Consider the following 20863-nt stretch of genomic DNA (forward strand, 5'->3'; position numbering starts at 1 on the left):
CTAGGGAACATGGTGTCATTTGGGACACAGGCCTGAAGACTCTGATTCCCATCAATAGACCAGAGACCTCTGACTCACTAAAGGGTTTTAAAGTGAAGAGGTGGAGGGGTGTGAATATCCTGTGTTCGTGTGTGTGTGTGTGTGTGTGTGTGTGTGTGTGTGTGTGTTCGTGTGTGTGTGTGTTGAGGGGAAATTGTGGCTGTGGTGAGTTAAGCTGTTTATAGTTCTCGATAAACAACGTCGTGGTTGGAAAATACGTTTGTTAGTGAGAAGACAGAAGACCTAGTAGCCATACATTAACCATGCATGAGCAGCCTATTATCACCATGACTCATCCTCAGTTAGACTATTAGAACGTAATGCAGACCAGACAGTCATTACTTTACTAACATTGGTCCATTGGTGTTAAAGAAGGTCATTAGAACACCTATCATAGGCCTATTTTCAGGTCAATACATTTTAGAAAAGTGTGTGTGTTCATCCATCCACCATTCGTTGTTTCCTGAGAATGTATACTGAAGAAAAATATAAACGTAACATGCAACAATTTCAACAGTTTTACTGAGTTACAGGAAATCAGTCAGTAAATCAGTCAATTGAAATAAATGTATTCGGCTCTAATCTATGGACTTCATATGACTGGGCAGGGGCGCAGCCATAGACGGGCCTGGAAGAGCATAGGACCACCTACTTGGGAGCCAGGCCCAGCCAATCAGAATGATTTGTTCCCCCACAAAAGGGCTTTATTACAGACAGAAATAGTTTCATCAGCTGTCTGGGTGGCTGGTCTCAGACGATCCTGCAGGTGAAGAACCCAGATGTGGAGGTCCTGGTCTGGTTATTCAACATTCTGCCATATTGTCTAAAACAATGTTGGAGGTGGCTTATAGTAGAGAAATTAACATTAAATTCTCTGGCAACAGCTCTGGTGAACATTCCTTCAGTCAGCATGCCAATCCCTCACCAACTTCAAACATCAGCTATCCGAGCAGCTAACCGATCGCTGCAGCTGTACATAGTCTATAGGTAAATAGCTCACCCATTTTCACCTACCTCATTCCCATACTGTTTTTATACTGTTTTTATTTATTTACTTTTCTGCTCTTTTGCACACCAATATCTCTACCTGTACATGACCATCTGATCATTTATCACTCCAGTGTTAATCTGCAAAATTGTATTATTCGCCTACCTCCTCATGCCTTTTGCACACATTGTATATGGACTGCCCATTTTTTCTACTGTGTTATTGACTTGTTAATTGTTTAGTCCATGTGTAACTCTGTGTTGTCTGTTCACACTGCTATGCTTTATCTTGGCCAGGTCGCAGTTGTAAATGAGAACTTGTTCTCAACTAGCCTACCTGGTTAAATAAAGGTGTTCTCAACTAGCCTACCTGGTTAAATAAAGGTGTTCTCAACTAGCCTACCTGGTTAAATAAAGGTGTTCTCAACTAGCCTACCTGGTTAAATAAAGGTGTTCTCAACTAGCCTACCTGGTTAAATAAAGGTGTTCTCAACTAGCCTACCTGGTTAAATAAAGGTGTTCTCAACTAGCCTACCTGGTTAAATAAAGATGTTCTCAACTAGCCTACCTGGTTAAATAAAGGTGTTCTCAACTAGCCTACCTGGTTAAATAAAGGTGTTCTCAACTAGCCTACCTGGTTAAATAAAGGTGTTCTCAACTAGCCTACCTGGTTAAATAAAGGTGTTCTCAACTAGCCTACCTGGTTAAATAAAGGTGTTCTCAACTAGCCTACCTGGTTAAATAAAGGTGAAATTAAAAAAAAATAATAAAAAATTGCATGCTCCCTCAACTTGAGACATCTGTGGCATTGCACACTTTAGAGTGGCCTCCCCCACATACACTTGTATCCTTTTCTCGTCGGACTTCGCCCACATATTTTCCGCCATTTTGTTCAAATCTGAAAACGTTGGAGCCTATTTTCTGAAGAACTGCATTATGGGCCATGAAAGAACGGAAATGTTGTCCACTGCTTGTATACTTTGTATTTTGGTGAATGAAGTGCGGGAACTTGTGGTACACTAACTATACCCATACTATGACCAATAAGCATACTACAGTCAATTTACTTAACAAATAGTAAGGTTAGTATAAGCATTTTAACACAGTTGATGTATTATCAGCTAACTAGCTACAGTGCAAGTTAACTCAACTGAGCTGCTAACATTATAGCCATTACCATATATATGATTGAATATGATCTGCTGTTGACTTGTGTGGATGTATGTATGTGTTATGCATTATAGCCATTACCATATATATGATTGAATATGATCTGCTGTTGGCTTGTGTGGATGTATGTATGTGTTATGCAACATAGCTGACTTGAAACATTGTTAAAAGTATCAGGGCCGTGGGCCTTTCTCATGATGGAAAAATACAGAGAAGCATGAAGACAGGAACTGTGCAATGAGTTGGGGGGGGCACATTCAGAGCGGGGGTTGCGAGAACAAGCGGTCTTTTGTTAAATAACGAGCCAGGTGCGAGATAACGGTATGGAGCATGAGAGCCTGGATGTTCTTCACGAGCAACATTTACATCTATCAACAGAGGTGCCAAGAGGCAGGGACCCGCCTGAGCGCCTGCAATAGGCTGAGCAAGTTTAAACCACGCCCAGTCTCTACTCCTACAGGCCGGCTCGGAAGCCGGAACTACTACTGTCATCAGGGTATATTATAATATCTTTGTCAGGAACAAGTCAATTCTGTTTGTTTCCCTGCGAGGTGGGACAGAGAGCCCGTATATACAAAAATTGCATTTACCACTTATTGCTTAGCTAATAAAAATACATAGTATACAATCGGTGACTCATTGTCATATTTATCCTGATACCAGATTAGAATTGACGCAATTCTAACACTATCTAACCAACTTTACATACTGCATAGCTAGCTAACTGAATTAAATATCACCACTTACCTAACTTCATAATGACTAGCTATCTAGATGTAATTGTCTTTGTAAAACAAACTCCAAATGCATTTGTAGGTAGCTAGCTAGCTAACAGCCATGGAAGAGAGTGAAAGGATAGCTGCTCCAACTGTCAGAAGGTAGAGTAGGCTATTCTGGATAGGGCAGGTACTGTTGTGTAGTTCCACTCCATAGTAAGAAGTGAGGACGGAGAGAATCGTAACATAATATTCAGTGTGGTCTAAGTTTAGTATAATGAAGTCTGTTTTCTGTCCTCAGAAACAGACCTGTGAAACCCTGCCTGCAGATGAAGAACAATGGTTCCCAGTCCTGTTCCTGGGGTCTCAAAGGGGTACACATTTTAATTTGCCTTAGTGCCACTCAGCTGATTCAAATGATCAAGTCATCATCAAGCTTCAAGTAGTATTTATGTATTCATTTGTGACGTTATCCTTGATATGATCCTGCTGTTGTCACATGCATCTATCCAATGTTATGTTTGTTTGTTTATAAGATATATTATACTTTATACTAATCCACAATGACCTGGTAATGTAAAAGTCTAATGACATTATCTTCCATATTCCTACAGATGCCTTGCAACTTGAAATTTCTTCAAAACGATTGTCACTGTGTAGGGCACTGCACAGTTGGGTGACCAGGGCCATCTGGGACTGTTGTCGTGGAAATTTCCTCTATTTACCAAATCATGGGAGCAAACCACACACACAAGTCAGAGTTAGTTATAAAAGTCCATCTTTAATTATATGAGCTCTATCACAATCCTGTGACTCTCAGATAAATTCAGTGTCCCTCAATGAATTCTCTGAAAGCCCCCTTACAATACAACTGAGATCCTTTAATAGCAAAGAACACACATAGTCAGACAGCATAGACATAATAAATCGTTCAGCTTTGTCTCCTTTCTCAAACCCCAGAACCATAAACCAATCCTGGGGCGGCAGGGTAGCCTAGTGGTTAGAGCGTTGGGCTAGTAACCGGAAGGTTGCAAGTTCAAATCCCTGAGCTGACAAGGTACAAATCTGTCATTCTCCCCTGAACAAGCAGTCTCATTTGATATATGCCTGTTGATTTTATTTTATTTTACCTTTATTTAACTAGGCAAGTCAGTTAAGAACAAATTCTTATTTTCAATTTGATACCTTTCCCAGTGCCTGTATGCTCCTCTAATGTTGTTTCTATTTTAACCTATAGCCTTTACCTGTCAGAGCTTTTATTGGTTGTATTTAGGGTTGGTTGTATCTAAATGACAATTTGATATATGCCTGTTGATTTTATTTTATTTTACCTTTATTTAACTAGGCATATATCAAATTGTCATTTAGATACAACCAACCCTAAATACAACCAATCCTGGACAAGCTCACAGAGAGGAGAATGAGGCTATAGGTTAAGATAGAAACAACATTAGAGGGAGCATAGAATGATTCCAGACACTGCCACCCTCCTTTCCCCACTGGGAAAGGTAGGAGTAAAATATATGTTTACACATGATGACACTTTGACCTCTCCCCTCTCCGCGACCCATGCAACTTAGTCTTGACATAGAACAGATAACTGCAACCTCGCCACAGTATTATACAAAAATACCATTCTGATGAGAAGTAACTTACACACATTTGATAAAACATCTTACATATGTTACCAACAAATTCTGAATCTTCCACGACACTGTCTCATGGGGGATTTCAGGCATCTGTGAAGACTACCTGTGTCCTGCTTAACTTCATGATGATGAACAGGAGGGGACATGCAGCGCTCCGCCGTGTGCCAGAGGAGAGGTCTGCTGCTCTGCAGGATGTTGCTAGGATGGGGGCCAACAACGCAGCACAGTAGGCAATCTGTGTGCAGGAGACCTTCACCTCCTACTTCTTCACAGAGGATGCTGTTCCTTGGCAACACCATAGACTACACTATGCACAACCAAAGCCATCCACATTGCAATCAGAGTATTCTTCCATTTACTTAGCTATGTCAACTGCAGTTATTCAATTTCCAGTTTCTCTTCCTTTGATTTCTACTTTACGGGTGAGGGTGCTGTTTAGGTAGGAGTGGTGTCTGTACAAAAACAAAACAGACTCTCACCCATTTTGAAAACATTTAGAACAATTAGACACCCTATAAGCCACAACTACACACTTGTCTTTTGCTATAAAGAAGCGTTAACACACCTCACACAGGCCTTTTTTCAGGTGAATACGTTTTAGAAAAAAATATTAGTGTGTGTTTCTGGAAAAAGGGCCACTATTGTCTCAAAAGTCCGTTATTATTGACTTTTAAAACAATTATTGTTCATCAGTAAAAGGGGTAATCCGCAGTTAATATAACTTGTGCTTAGTTCAACTGTTGTACCCCATTGTTAGAGGAGATTATGGTTGAAATGATTAATTATGTATACATTATTGATTAGAACCATTTATTCTAATACTATTATGTTATGGTATGAAAAGTAAAAGTTATTGGTTAAGCTGTTACTGAAAATGTAAGCAGAAAGAATTAATTGTCTGTGCCTCTTGGGTAGTTTAAGGGGAGGGATGAGATAGCTTTTCAGACAGATAAGAATGTTTTGGTTGGATTCCATTAGTGGAGAGATGCTAGTGGTTGGAATGTAGTTTTATGGGAGGAGCAGGAAGATTGTACCAGACCTAATAAACAATGGGCTCTTGTGAGAATCGGAGAGAGGGTGGGAAACTGATGATGTCATTTTCAGTTTATAACCTGTGGAAATGTGTGTAAGCATTTAGTACTCTCTTGTAATAAACGCTGTTACTTTTGGCTTTTAAGACTGGTCTCAATCTACTTCATGCATAATTAATGAACTTACAATTCATTAATGAATTAGAAATGAGTGCGAATTGGTTTTGGCAATAAAACATAAAGGAATTTAGAATTCCTCTATCACCCATCAGAACCCAAAATATCAGCTTGTTTTGCTCCAATGTTTGTAAATGTAAAAATAGCACTGTATAGCCCAAAACATTGATAAAGATATACTTTTGGACGGTCAGTCAGTGCATGCATAGCTCTGTCTTAGAGCGGTTACACTTCTCCAGACCCATCCCACAGCTTTTACAAAAACAGAGGCAGGGTTCAGCTTTTTTATTGATTCAACTGTGGACTGTCCCTTTAAAAAACCCAACAACCAATCAATACCAACGTCAATACAAATAGAATCCTACTTTCTGTCTAACATGAAGATTCACAGAATGAAAGAAAACATATATTACAATCAGTGTAAAGAGTCTGCTAGAAGTGGCCTTAGCTTGTTACACACTGACACTAGTCAATGTTAAGCTGGTCTTCCAGTAGTCATTTCAGCCACAGTCAGACTATTGTTCACAAGCGTGTGTGTTATGGTTGGAAATATGAGTCACCATTACTCTGGTACTAAAAGTGTTCTTGACCTAGTGGTGTAGAGTTGTAGACCAGTTGTGTAGTGGTGTAGACTTGTGGTGTATTGGAATGGATTCATAAAAGTATAGATCACTTTGTGGCAGCAGTGTCTGTGGGCCGGGGCTAGTTGTGGATCAATTTGTGGCAGGTTTCTCATCTTGGTCTAGTCACATGTGTTTGTGTATGTGGATCACTTTGTGGCATGCGTCTCATCTTGGTCTATTCGCGTTTGTGGATGTGGATCACTCTCTTGCAGTTGGGGCAGCGGTGTTCTACATCCTTACAGGAGTCAACACAGAATGGAATCCAAGAGCATGGCCAGCACCTAGAGAGAGAGAAGGGATTCAGTGTGTGTATCCATCTCTACAGTGTATGTGTGTTTGAGAGAAAAACTATGTTTGCCACATGTCTGCATATGTGTGTGTGCTTGTATAACTCACAGGAAGCAGCAGAGGACTCCAAAGATGAGCCAGGTGAGCAGTCCAGTGGTGTGTGTGGTCTCTGTCAGAACCGGGACCTGACAGTGGGGACACATCATCTGGCCGGGTACGTCTCTTAGCAGCGGCTGCTGTATCACCACCTGGGTTACTGTAGGGAGAGGAGAATACTGGTTAGAACCAGATAGAACTGGTCAGAACCACCACCTGGGTTACTGCAGGGGGAGGAGAATACTGGTTAGAACGGGATAGAACTGGACAAAACCAATTAGGTCCCCCAAAAATTGGGTTCTTTGTTCTATATTTCCCGCCCCCTCAGAGGGTAGAGGATTAGAAGGGTTGCTAAGGCTGGGTGTTGCTATGACCAGGATATCCAGCCAATACCTTGTGTGACTACTATTTGGTTCTCGTTTTCCACGGTGTACTGTGAATAATAAAATAAGGAACCGATTGAGGTAGTTTGGTCAGAGAGTTAGGAGTTTTCTTCAGTGTGTGTGTGTGACTCACTGCCGGGGGCATTTGTAGGTTGTGCCATGCCCGTGCCGGGTTGGGGAGGTGGTGGGTACATGCCGGGTTGGGGAGGTGGTGGGTACATGCCGGGTTGGGGAGGTGGTGGGTACATGCCGGGTTGGGGACCTGATCAATAAGGGATAAATAAATACATCAATACACTGTCATTTATCAGGGATACAAACCCAGGGATACAGAGTGGTTGGCCAGCATTATGGGAACACAAACCCAGGGATACAGAGTGGTGGTTGGAACACAAACCCCAGTGGTTGGCCAGCATTATGGGAACACAAACCCAGGGATACAGAGTGGTTGGCCAGCATTATGGGAACACAAACCCAGGGATACAGAGTGGTTGGCCAGAACACAAACCCAGGGATGCAGAGTGGGGACATTATGGGACACAAACCCAGGGATACAGAGTGGTTGGCCAGCAGGGTGGGAACACAAACCCAGGGATAGTGGTTGGCCAGCATTATGGGAACACAAACCCAGGGATACAGAGTGGTTGGCCAGGGCCCTTAACAATGATGTTCATGACATCTATGGCTATCATAACAATGATGTTCATGACACACACTACCAAAATGCTTAATGAAAACACTTTGAAGGGAGTTGCTGTCCAGGAAAATGTTTAATATACATAATACATAAAGAATAAGGTCTGGTTTGTTGAACACAGATGATACCTAGTCCTGGTCTGAAAAGCTCTTCAGAGGGTTCTCCTATGGGGATAGCCGTAGAACCCTTTCAAGTTCTCCACATCACCTTATTTTCTATGAGTGTCGGCTTTAACCGTCCCGAACAGTATCAGTGTAGGTCTGATATCTTACCTCCCTGGAAGCCAGGCTGAGGGGGGTAGGCTGTTCCCCCCCCACTTCCCTGGTAGCCCGCTGGGAAGCCGGTGTAGGGGGTAGCCGACACGTCCTGCGGGGGTCCATACTGGCTCTTCTCCATACTGTCTGGGGTGGGGTTGAGAGAGAGAGAGAGAGTGGAAGACAGTGAGCACAAACACATTGAGCACACCTTATGAAAATAACACATTTAGAAAACATATGTCTCTGCCCCTCACCTTCTCTCCCCCCTATAATACACAGTACAGTATGTAATCTGGAATCAGCTGTATTACACAGTACAGTATGTCATCTGGAATCAGCTATAATACACAGTACATTATCTATCTCTCTCACCTATCTTCTTTCACACACACACACCTTGTTCAAGCTGTTGCCTATAACATTGACACACACCCCTGTATTCAACCTGACAGGTTTGGTGACATTTCTTTAGGACAAATAACTAGATTGGTGACATTTCATTGGACAAAGACGGCCTGTAGCCTCTGAATAGTACAGGTCTATAACAACACCACAACTAATGAATGCCACACACCCACTAAATCTATCAGAATAACTCTGGTCTATGTTACTGGTGAATGATTAACAGTTAGAGTTAGATAGAAAACTTTTAAGTGTCAATCCACAATGACACATCAGTTAACAATACAAAATACAGAGGCCGCCCTTTCCTGCAGTCAATGTCCAGAAGTGCCCTCTGTGACCTCATGGCCCTTTCCTGCAGTCAATGTCCAGAAGCGCCCTCTGTGACCTCATGGCCCTTGCCTGCAGTCAATGTCCAGAAGTGCCCTCTGTGACCTCATGGCCCTTTCCTACAGTCAATGTCCAGAAGCGCCCTCTGTGACCTCATGGCCCTTTCCTGCAGTTAATGTCCAGTAAAGCGCTCCTCTGTGACCTCATAGCTTTTTTTTTTATTTTTTTTCCTGCAGGTAATGTTCCAGATGCTTTATCTTGGCCAGGTGGGCAAATGAGAATGTTTACTAGCCTACCTTGTTAAATAAAGGTGAAATATATATATCTTTTTTTTACATAATTGTATCATTTGTTAAAAAAACATAATTGTATCATTTTTTTTTTTTTGCGACAAAAATCCAGTGTTTCTATGTCAAACAGTTTTGTTATGTTTCAGTCTTCTGTGATGTATATAAAGTGTAATATTGGGATGCAAACTCAGAACTGAATACGTTTCAACTCTATACCTGACATGGTACAGGTGTCTTCTTTTTATAAGCCCATAACCATGTGTGTGAGGTGTATACTTTGAACTCACTGCAGTAAAAGGTTCCAAGCCATATTATGGACCCCTCAGATAGTGTTGAGACACTAGTCAGTCACAGGCAAACACAGTACAGTATGTCATCTGGAATCAGCTATAATACACAGTACAGTATGTCATCTGGAATCAGCTATAATACACAGTACAATATGTCATCTGGAATGAGCTATAATACACAGTACAGTATGTCATCTGGAATCAGCTATAATACACAGTACAATATGTCATCTGGAATGAGCTATAATACACAGTACAGTATGTCATCTGAGCTATAATCACAGTACAGTATGTCATCTGGAATGAGCACAGTACAGTATGTCATCTGGAATCAGCTATAATACACAGTACAGTATGTCATCTGGAATCAGCTATAATACACAGTACAGTATGTCATCTGGAATCAGCTATAATACACAGTACAGTATGTCATCTGGAATCAGCTATAATACACAGTACAGTATGTCATCTGGAATCAGCTATAATGCACAGTACAGTATGTCATCTGGAATCAGTTATAATACACAGTACAGTATGTCATCTGGAATCAGCTATAATACACAGTACAGTATGTCATCTGGAATCAGCTATAATACACAGTACAGTATGTCATCTGGAATCAGCTGTATAATACACAGTACAGTATGTCATCTGGAATCAGCTATAATACACAGTACAGTATGTCATCTGGAATCAGCTGTATTACACAGTACAATATGTCATCTGGAATCAGCTATAATACACAGTGCATGCAGTATGTCATCTGGAATCAGTTATAATACACAGCACAGTCAGTCGTTAAAAACAAACTATTATAAGGAAATGCATAGATTATACTACAGTGCTGTACATACAGTGTATTCGGGAAGTATTCAGACCCCTTGACTTTTTCCACATTTATTTAAGTTACAGCCTTATTCTAAAATGGATTAAATAAATAAAAAATCCTCTGAAATCTACACACAATACAACATAATGACATCACAATACCCCATAATGACATCACAATACCCCATAATGACAAAGCAAAAACAGGTTCTTAAAAATGTTTGCAAATGTTTACAAAACAGAAATACCTTATTTACATAAGTATTCAGACCCTTTGCTATGAAATTTACTCTAAATTGAGCTCAGGTGTATCCTGTTTCCATTGATCATCTTTGAAATGTTTCTACAACTTGGAGTTCACCTGTGGTAAATTCAATTGATTGGACATGGTTTGGAAAGGCACACACCTGTCTAAATAAGGTTTCACAGTTGACAGTGCATGTCACAGCAAAAACCAAGCCATGAGGACGAAGGAATTGTCCGTAGAGCTCCGAGACAGGATTGTGTCGAGGCACAGATCTGGGGAAGGGTACCAAAAAATATGCAGCATTGAAGGTCCCCAAGAACACAGTGGCCTCCATCATTCTTAAATTAAATAAACTAAATAACAAAAAAATAAACAAATAAACAAAAAACTTAGTAACTCCGCCAGAGTCTTTTGGTTCACTTTTGCCGGTCCCAAGCCCGGGTAAAGGAGGGTTGGAATTGTGACATAAAAAAAAGAATGTTTTTTTACTTGCATTTTGTCTCTCCCACAACTTTATTCCTCTCTCCTACAGCGTCCATCACAATTACATGGCCAATTATGCAAAGATGTCATTTAGCGATTTCTAGCGACTTTTAGGACAGCCAATAGTCATTTAGCGATTTCTAGTGACTTTTAGGACAGCCAATAGTCATTTAGCGATTTCTAGCGACTTTTAGGACAGCCAATAGTCATTTAGCGATTTCTAGCAACTTTTAGGACAGGCAATAGTCATTTAGAGATTTCTAGCGACTTTTAGGACTTTTAGGACAGCAGCCAATAGTTACTTTCCTTATTGAGGAGTTGGCAACACTGTTTGAACGTGCCTGTCTTTACAGAATCAGCGGTCGTGAGTAGATGAGCTTGTTTTGAGATCAAAGTGAGAGATGCATGTAGCCACGTGTGCACATTTGTTCATATCCTTTGCTAGTTAGTGAGTTATTAGCCCAGTTATAGATCAGTTGTAATCCTCAATGGAGGAGTGTTTGTTTCCTACAAGACACAACACGTGTGCATTTCTAGACTTCTTTGAAAAGTGATTCAGGTAAAGAGCTTTTTTTTGTGTTAAAGGGTCAGTGTTGTATTTGTCAGATTTTCTGTAATAATGGTATGGGAATAAAATGGTTTCTTGCATCAAACAACTCAACAACATTTTCAGTCACTTCCTTGTCTGAAGGACAAGTGGATAAACAGGTTCATGTCAACAAGCCCTGAATGGTTTTTTTCAAACGTCTCATAGAATGTAGGCCAACATTGAACACCACACATTGGCTGCTACTGTAGGTTGAATGATAGAACAGCTATTTCCATGTTAAAATATTATGGGATGCATTTTCCCCATTGTTTTTGATGGTAGGCCCCTCTGGTAGTCCTACATTATGATCAAATAGTAGTCTACTTGATCACTGTTAAAACCAGGGGCGCAACTTTGGTTTTAGAAGTGGGGGGGGGGACATAATTGTATCGTTCACTACTTTTAACTGGAGTCCTATGGGCCCTGGTCGACAGTAGTACACTACCCTATGGGCCCTGGTCGACAGTAGTACACTACCCTAAGGGCCCTGGTCAACAGTAGTACACTAGCCTATGGGCCCTGGTCAACAGTAGTACACTACCCTATGGGCCCTGGTCGACAGTAGTACACTACCCTATGGGCCCTGGTCGACAGTAGTACACTACCCTAAGGGCCCTCCCTGGTCCTAGGTGGGCCCTGGTCAACAGTAGTACCCTATGGGCCCTTGTCAACAGTAGTACACTACCCTACACTACCCTATGGGCCCTCAACAGGTACACTACCCTATGGGCCCTGGTCAGTAGTACACTACCCTATGGGCCCTGGTCAACAGTAGTACTCTACCCTATGGGCCCTGGTCAACAGTAGTACACACCCTACACTACCCTATGGGCCCTGGTCAACAGTAGTACACTACCCTATGGGTCCTGGTCAACTGTAGTACACTACCCTATGGGCCTTGGTCAACAGTAGTACTCTACCCTATGGGCCCTGGTCAACAGTAGTATTCTACCCTATGGGCCCTGGTCAACAGTAGTATTCTACCCTATGGGCCCTGGTCAACAGTAGTACTCTACCCTATGGGCCCTGGTCAACAGTAGTACTCTACCCTATGGGCCCTGGTCAACTGTAGTACACTACCCTATGGGCCCTGGTCAACAGTAGTACTCTACCCTATGGGCCCTGGTCAACAGTAGTACACTACCCTACACTACCCTATGGGCCCTGGTCAACAGTAGTACACTACCCTATGGGTCCTGGTCAACTGGTACACTACCCTATGGGCCTTGGTCAACAGTAGTACTCTAATGGGCCCTGGTCAACAGTAGTATTCTACCCTATGGGCCCTGGGGTATTCTACCCTATGGGCCCTGGTCAACAGTAGTACTCTACCCTATGGGCCCTGGTCAACAGTAGTACTCTACCCTATGGGCCCTGGTCAACAGTAGGTTAATTAGAATTAAAGACACCCAATTCAGGAACGTTTTAAATAAGTAGCTTCTCCTCCTCCATTTATTGAGAAGTCATTGAATATAGATTTTTTCAGATTACTTCCTGAACTGAAGGATCTCAATTCGCATTGACCCCAAACCTGACCTTTACTATACCCATTTACCATTGGCAGGAACCATAACTCTCACACCCTAGTCAGTTAAACATTTTCACAAGGATTTATTTTAATTTCCTTAATCCAACATCCCACAGAACAGCTGGACTTTCCCCCATTAATGATATCATGGTTTGGTTAGCTATCAAATTCACTGATGTGTGAAGTACAGTTTTCCCCTCTGTCTGTGTGTACACATCTAACAGAGCTGTCTGTGTGTACACATCTAACAGAGCTGTCTGTGTGTACACATCTAACAGAGCTGTCTGTGTGTACACATCTAACAGAGCTGTCTGTGTGTACACATCTAACAGAGCTGTCTGTGTGTACACATCTAACAGAGCTGTCTGTGTGTACACATCTAACAGAGCTGTCTGTGTGTACACATCTAACAGAGCTGTCTGTGTGTATACATCTAACAGAGCTGTCTGTGTGTACACATCTAACAGAGCTGTCTGTGTGTACACATCTAACAGAGCTGTCTGTGTGTACACATCTAACAGAGCTGTCTGTGTGTACACATCTAACAGAGCTGTCTGTGTGTACACATCTAACAGAGCTGTCTGTGTGTACACATCTAACAGAGCTGTCTGTGTGTACACATCTAGCTGTCTGTGTGTCTAACAGAGCTGTCTGTGTGTACACATCTAACAGAGCTGTCTGTGTGTACACATCTAACAGAGCTGTCTGTGTGTACACATCTAACAGAGCTGTACACATCTAACAGAGCTGTCTGTGTGTACACATCTAACAGAGCTGTCTGTGTGTACACATCTAACAGAGCTGTCTGTACACATCAAACTGTCAAACATTAGGCACCAAGACAGAGTTAGAAGGTAGGGTGACTGGTGCTGTGTTTTCTCTAAACTGATTTAAAAACACCCCTCTTCTAACAAGTCTTTTCTTTCTCACGTAGCAACACACACAAAACAAACACAGATATTCCTAGTCATACACACAACTCTTTCATATTTTATTATATCCTGCAAAGAAGCACTCTGAAACCCCCCAACTCAAGCACCCTTTCCCAACTCAGAGCAACAGCCCCTTACCTTTTGGAGTCCTGGAGGCCACGAGGTATTGTGGACTGGAGTCCTGGAGAGCACTGTGGACTGGAGTCCCGAGGTACTGTGGACTGGAGTCCTGGAGGAGACGAGGTACTGTGGACTGGAGTCCTGGAGGAGACGAGGTACTGTGGACTGGAGTCCTGGAGGAGACGAGGTACTGTGGACTGGAGTCCTGGAGGAGACGAGGTACTGTGGACTGGAGTCCTGGAGGAGACGAGGTACTGTGGACTGGAGTCCTGGAGGAGAGAGGTACTGTGGACTGGAGTCCTGGAGGAGACGAGGTACTGTGGACTGGAGTCCTGGAGGAGACGAGGTACTGTGGACTGGAGTCCTGGAGGAGACGAGGTACTGTGGACTGGAGTCCTGGTACTGTGGACTGGAGCCCTGGAGGAGACGAGGTACTGTGGACTGGAGTCCTGGAGGAGACGAGGTACTGTGGACTGGAGCCCTGGAGGAGACGAGGTACTGTGGAGGTACTGTGGACTGGAGTCCTGGAGGAGACGAGGTACTGTGGACTGGAGTCCTGGAGGAGGAGGAGACACGAGGTACTGTGGACTGGAGCCCTGGAGGAGACGAGGTACTGTGGACTGGAGTCCTGGAGGAGACGACTGTGTGGAGCTAAAGAATAGAGCTGCTACTCCAGACAGACAGTGAGAAAGTGAACCAGGTAGGAAATAGAGTGAGAACGAGCGCACACACAGAGGGGAGGGGAGGAGGAGGCAGATGAGGTAAAAACCTATTCAAACAGGAAATTCCACTCACACCAGGGGCATTTCCCAAATGACATTGAGCCCTGGTCAAATGTAGTGCACTACCGTATCTAGGGAGCATGGTGTCATTTGGGACACAGGCCTGAAGACTCTGATTCCCATCAATAGACCAGAGACCTCTGACTCACTAAAGGGTTTTAAAGTGAAGAGGTGGAGGGGTGTGAATATGTTGTGTGTGTGTGAGAGAGAGAGAAGGGAAATAGTGGCTGTGGTAAGTCACAGTGTTAAACGGTAATGTGTTATTGTTCCCGATTATCAACATTGCTGTGGTTGTTGGTGAGATGAGTAACTTTCAGTTAGACTATTAGAACGTAACGCAGACCAGACAGTCATTAGTTTACTAACATTGGTCCATTGGTGTTTGGAAAAAAGGTCATTAGAACACCTAACATAGGCCTATTTTCAGGTGAATACATTTTAGAAAAGTGTGTGTGTTCATCCATCCACCATTCGTTGTTTCCTGAGAATGTATACTGAAGAAAAATATAAACGTAACATGCAACAATTTCAACAGTTTTACTGAGTTACAGGAAATCAGTCAGTAAATCAGTCAATTGAAATAAATGTATTCGGCTCTAATCTATGGACTTCATATGACTGGGCAGGGGCGCAGCCATAGACGGGCCTGGAAGAGCATAGGACCACCTACTTGGGAGCCAGGCCCAGCCAATCAGAATGATTTGTTCCCCCACAAAAGGGCTTTATTACAGGCAGAAAGAGTCCTCAATTTCATCAGCTGTCTGGGTGGCTGGTCTGGACGATCCTGCAGGTGAAGAACCCAGATGTGGAGGTCCTGGTCTGGTGTGGTTATTCAACATTCTGCCATATTGTCTAAAACAATGTTGGAGGTGGCTTATGGTGGAGAAATTAACATTAAATTCTCTGGCAACAGCTCTGGTGAACATTCCTTCAGTCAGCATGCCAATTGCATGCTCCCTCAACTTGAGACATCTGTGGCATTGCACACTTTAGAGTGGTCCCCCACATACACTTGTATCCCTCCTCCGGCTTGGCTACTGCGTGGTACCGTTCAGAGGAATGGCAGCCCGGAGGAATGGCACTTCAAGCATTTCTCTACCCTTCACCAGGTGGTTACAGACTGAAACAACGCAAAGAGGATTCGCCAAAGGAGTCCAAAACACTGGATACGGAGACCGAGGCCGGGACTCTGCGCACCCAAGCTGAGGGGACGCGGCACCTGGGAGAGAGACTGCAGCATATCCACTTCTGGAAGTCGGAGCTGCAGCGGCACATCGAGAAGCTGGTGGCCGAGACAGACCTCCTCCTGGGGCAGAAGAGGAGGCTGTTGAAGGCGCTGGACGCCACTGAGATCCCGTTCGCCATCGCCACGGATAACCTAACCTGTCGGGAATTGCGACCGCGTAGCGGAGGAGCTGCTGATGATACAAAAATAACATAGACTTGTCTTTGCTCTAGTTCACCTAAATACTTGTATCATTATTAAATGTTGCCTATACATTATTTCACTAGAAACCAATCTGAAAATAAGGTGATGGTTGTGTTTGTGTACCGCAGGAGGTGGAGTTGATCAGGAGCATCCAGGCTCTGTTGAAGAGAACGCTGAGTCAGGCTGTCAATCAAATCAAGTGAGTGTCACAATTAAACAATAAGGGGTTTATTTATCAAAACTGGGATGATACAAAATACGACAAGCAAATAAACCAAAGTGCTTTAAAATATACCAAGGGCTAAATGACTTGAAAAACGAACTGTCCTATAAAGTATTAACGTTAAAAAGAACTACGCTATAACGTGCAGGAACAGAACGTACATAAACCAAAAATCAACTCGCTGATGGGACGTTCCATTATAAGGAGAGTGGCCAGCTCCAAGGCAAGTCTGCAAACCGTCAAGTTTTACATTTCTACAATAATGATAACGTTAAATATAAGCATTATTTTATCAATAACAGTATACAATATCAATGTATAACTGTACTTCGCTATTTTAAACTCGTCAAAGGGAAAAAGAGTTCCACTGGGGTGAACAGAGGGTGGACATTTCCCAACTCCCTTCCGGAACCGTATTTTAACCCTGGGATTCAGGTCGGACCTCCTTAATCAGCACACCGTGGCATCCATCACTGCTGAGGAATAGAGGTAAACAAGACATTACTTTGAACTGTGACTATTTACTTGAGAATGATAATGGTTAAATTATAACAATGAGTAGTGTTACCACGTAAACTATGAAGCGTGCACGCAACATAGAAAACAATGATAGCAAATGCCAAACTGTATTTCTGCAATACAGTTACGTATGGGATATAAGAAACAAAAGTTGTGTGTCTCGTCGTCATTTATATTATGTGTATAGTGCAAACTGAGTAAAAACGTGCATAATTAAAATGATATTTGTTATGGCCTGTACACTTGTGTAACAGTATAACTTTAGACCGTCCCCTCGCCCATACCCGGGCGCGAACCAGGGACCCTCTGCACACATCAACAACAGTCACCCTCGAAGCATCGTTACCGATCGCTCCGCATATTTTCCGCCATTTTGTTCAAATCTGAAAACGTTGGAGCCTATTTTCTGAAGAACTGCATTTATGGGCCATGAAAGAACGGAAATGTTGTTCACTGCTTGTATACTTTGTATTTTGGTGAATGAAGTGCGGGAACTTGTGGTAGACTAACTATACCCATACTATGACCAATAAGCATACTACAGTCAATTTACTTAACAAATAGTAAGGTTAGTATAAGCATTTTAATGCAGTTGATGAATTATCAGCTAACTAGCTACAGTGCAAGTTAACCCAACTGAGCTGCTAACGTAGCTAGCTATCTAACAAACTTTACATACTGCATAGCTAGCTAACTGAATTAAATATCACCAGTTACCTAACTTCATAATGACTAGCTATCTAGATGTAATTGTAGAACAAACTCCAAATGCATTTGTAGGTAGCTAGCTAACAGTCATGGAAGAGAGTGAAAGGATAGCTGCTCCAACTGTCAGAAGGTAGAGTCGGCTATTCTGGATAGGGCAGGTACTGTTGTGTAGTTCCACTCCATAGTAAGAAGTGAGGACGGAGAGAATCGTAACATAATATTCAGTGTGGTCTAAGTTTAGTATAATGAAGTCTGTTTTCTGTCCTCAGATACAGAGCTGTGAAACCCTGCCTGCAGATGAAGAGCAATGGGTCCCAGTCCTGTTCCTGGGGTCTCAAAGGGGTAAACATTTTAATTTTTGCCTTAGTGCCACTCAGCTGATTCAAATGATCAAGTCATCATCAAGCTTCAAGTAGTATTTATGTATTCATTTGTGATGCTATCCTTGATATGATCCTGCTGTCTCACATGCATCTATCCAATGTTATGTTTGTTTGTTTATAAGATATATTATACTTTATACTAATCCACAATGACCTGGTGATGTAAAAGTCTAATGACATTATCTTCCATATTCCTACAGATGCCTTGCAACTTGAAATTTCTTCAAAACGATTGTCACTGTGTAGGGCACTGCACAGTTGGGTGACCAGGGCCATCTGGGACTGTTGTCGTGGAAATTTCCTCTATTTACCAAATCATGGGAGCAAACCACACACACAAGTCAGAGTTAGTTATAAAAGTCCGTCTTTAATTATATGAGCTCTATCACAATCCTGTGACTCTCAGATAAATTCAGTGTCCCTCAATGAATTCTCTGAAAGCCCCCTTACAATACAACTGAGATCCTTTAATAGCAAAGAACACACATAGTCAGACAGCATAGACATAATAAATCGTTCAGCTTTGTCTCCTTTCTCAAACCCCAGAACCATAAACCAATCCTGGGGCGGCAGGGTAGCCTAGTGGTTAGAGCGTTGGGCTAGTAACCGGAAGGTTGCAAGTTCAAATCCCTGAGCTGACAAGGTACAAATCTGTCATTCTGCCCCTAAACAGGCAGTCTCATTTGATATATGCCTGTTGATTTTATTTTATTTTACCTTTATTTAACTAGGCAAGTCAGTTAAGAACAAATTCTTATTTTCAATGACGGCCTAGGAACGGTGGGTTACTCCCTACCTTTCCCAGTGGGGAAAGGAGGGTGGCAGTGTCTGGAATCATTCTATGCTCCCTCTAATGTTGTTTCTATCTTAACCTATAGTCTCATTCTCCTCTCTGTGAGCTTGTCCAGGATTGGTTGTATTTAGGGTTGGTTGTATCTAAATGACAATTTGATATATGCCTGTTGATTTTATTTTATTTTACCTTTATTTAACTAGGCATATATCAAATTGTCATTTGATATATGCCTGTTGATTTTATTTTATTTTACCTTTATTTAACTAGGCATATATCAAATTGTCATTTAGATACAACCAACCCTAAATACAACCAATCCTGGACAAGCTCACAGAGAGGAGAATGAGGCTATAGGTTAAGATAGAAACAACATTAGAGGGAGCATAGAATGATTCCAGACACTGCCACCCTCCTTTCCCCACTGGGAAAGGTAGGAGTAAAATATATGTTTACACATGATGACACTTTGACCTCTCCCCTCTCCGCGACCCATGCAACTTAGTCTTGACATAGAACAGATAACTGCAACCTCGCCACAGTATTATACAAAAATACCATTCTGATGAGAAGTAACTTACACACATTTGATAAAACATCTTACATATGTTACCAACAAATTCTGAATCTTCCACGACACTGTCTCGTGGGGATTTCAGGCATCTGTGAAGACTACCTGTGTCCTGCATAACTTCATGATGATGAACAGGAGGGGACATGCAGCGCTCCGCCGTGTGCCAGAGGAGAGGTCTGCTGCTCTGCAGGATGTTGCCAGGATGGGGGCCAACAACGCAGCACAGTAGGCAATCTGTGCAGGAGACCTTCACCTCCTACTTCTTCGCAAAGGATGCTGTTCCTTGGCAACACCATAGACTACACTATGCACAACCAAAGGCTCTTTTAAGAGCCATCCACATTGCAATAAGAGTATTCTTGAATTTACTTAGCTATGTCAACTGCAGTTATTCAATTTCCAGTTTCTCTTCCTTTGATTTCTACTTTGCGGGTGAGGGTGCTGTTTAGGTAGGAGTGGTGTCTGTACAAAAACAAAACAGACTCTCACCCATTTTGAAAACATTTAGAACAATTAGACACCCTATAAGCCACAACTACACACTTGTCTATTGCTATAAAGAAGCGTTAACACACCTCACACAGGCCTTTTTTCAGGTGAATACGTTTTAGAAAAAAATATTAGTGTGTGTTTCTGGAAAAAAGGGCCACTATTGTCTCAAAAGTCCGTTATTATTGACTTTTAAAACAATTATTGTTCATCAGTAAAAGGGGCAATCCGCAGTTAATATAACTTGTGCTTAGTTCAACTGTTGTACCCCATTGTTAGAGGAGATTATGGTTGAAATGATTAATTATGTATACATTATTGATTAGAACCATTTATTCTAATACTATTATGTTATGGTATGAAAAGTAAAAGTTATTGGTTAAGCTGTTACTGAAAATGTAAGCAGAAATAATTCATTGTCTGTGCCTCTTGGGAAGTTTAAGGGGGAGGGATGAGATAGCTTTTCAGACAGATAAGAATGTTTTGGTTGGATTCCATTAGTGGAGAGATGCTAGTGGTTGGAATGTAGTTTTATGGGAGGAGCAGGAAGATTGTACCAGACCTAATAAACAATGGGCTCTTGTGAGAATCGGAGAGAGGGTGGGAAACTGATGATGTCATTTTCAGTTTATAACCTGTGGAAATGTGTGTAAGCATTTAGTACTCTCTTGTAATAAACGCTGTTACTTTTGGCTTTTAAGACTGGTCTCAATCTACTTCATGCATAATTAATGAACTTACAATTCATTAATGAATTAGAAATGAGTGCGAATTGGTTTTGGCAATAAAACATAAAGGAATTTAGAATTCC

General features: G+C 42.1%; 1 protein-coding gene and 3 long non-coding RNA genes across 53 annotated transcripts in view; 3 read left to right on the plus strand and 1 right to left on the minus strand.

The window, feature by feature from the left end:
• LOC127925353 (lipopolysaccharide-induced tumor necrosis factor-alpha factor homolog) overlaps positions 1 to 20863 on the minus strand; it is a 38867-nt gene that overhangs the window by 14746 nt on the left and 3258 nt on the right. Inside the window, exons 1-2 of one of the 3 annotated variants that reach the window (XM_052510252.1) lie at positions 10661 to 10998; positions 8129 to 8257 (exon numbers count right to left, since the gene is read on the minus strand). In XM_052510252.1, the coding sequence (XP_052366212.1) occupies positions 8129 to 8252 (124 nt within the window). In that variant the 5' untranslated portion in view covers positions 8253 to 8257; positions 10661 to 10998. Of the gene's footprint in view, positions 1 to 8128; positions 8258 to 10660; positions 10999 to 20863 lie in introns of those variants that run through there. The other 2 variants (XM_052510254.1, XM_052510253.1) reach the window with 2 other exon arrangements.
• LOC127925355 (uncharacterized) overlaps positions 1 to 20863 on the plus strand; it is a 30740-nt gene that overhangs the window by 457 nt on the left and 9420 nt on the right. For 13 of the 48 annotated variants that reach the window (XR_008120602.1, XR_008120615.1, XR_008120598.1 and 10 more), the window contains exons 2-4: positions 14244 to 14403; positions 14435 to 14530; positions 14584 to 14615. This is a non-coding gene — a long non-coding RNA (uncharacterized LOC127925355). The other 35 variants (XR_008120623.1, XR_008120628.1, XR_008120626.1 and 32 more) reach the window with 20 other exon arrangements.
• LOC127925356 (uncharacterized) lies at positions 3107 to 3641 on the plus strand. Its single transcript, XR_008120646.1, has 2 exons — positions 3107 to 3286; positions 3527 to 3641. It is a non-coding gene; the product is annotated as an uncharacterized LOC127925356 (long non-coding RNA).
• On the plus strand, positions 16930 to 20752 carry LOC118382889 (uncharacterized). The gene is made up of 3 exons (XR_008120645.1): positions 16930 to 17075; positions 18083 to 18155; positions 18397 to 20752. It is a non-coding gene; the product is annotated as an uncharacterized LOC118382889 (long non-coding RNA).

This window comes from Oncorhynchus keta, unplaced genomic scaffold (genome assembly GCF_023373465.1).
Source record: "Oncorhynchus keta strain PuntledgeMale-10-30-2019 unplaced genomic scaffold, Oket_V2 Un_contig_5483_pilon_pilon, whole genome shotgun sequence".
In the NCBI taxonomy this organism is placed as follows: domain Eukaryota; kingdom Metazoa; phylum Chordata; class Actinopteri; order Salmoniformes; family Salmonidae; genus Oncorhynchus; species Oncorhynchus keta.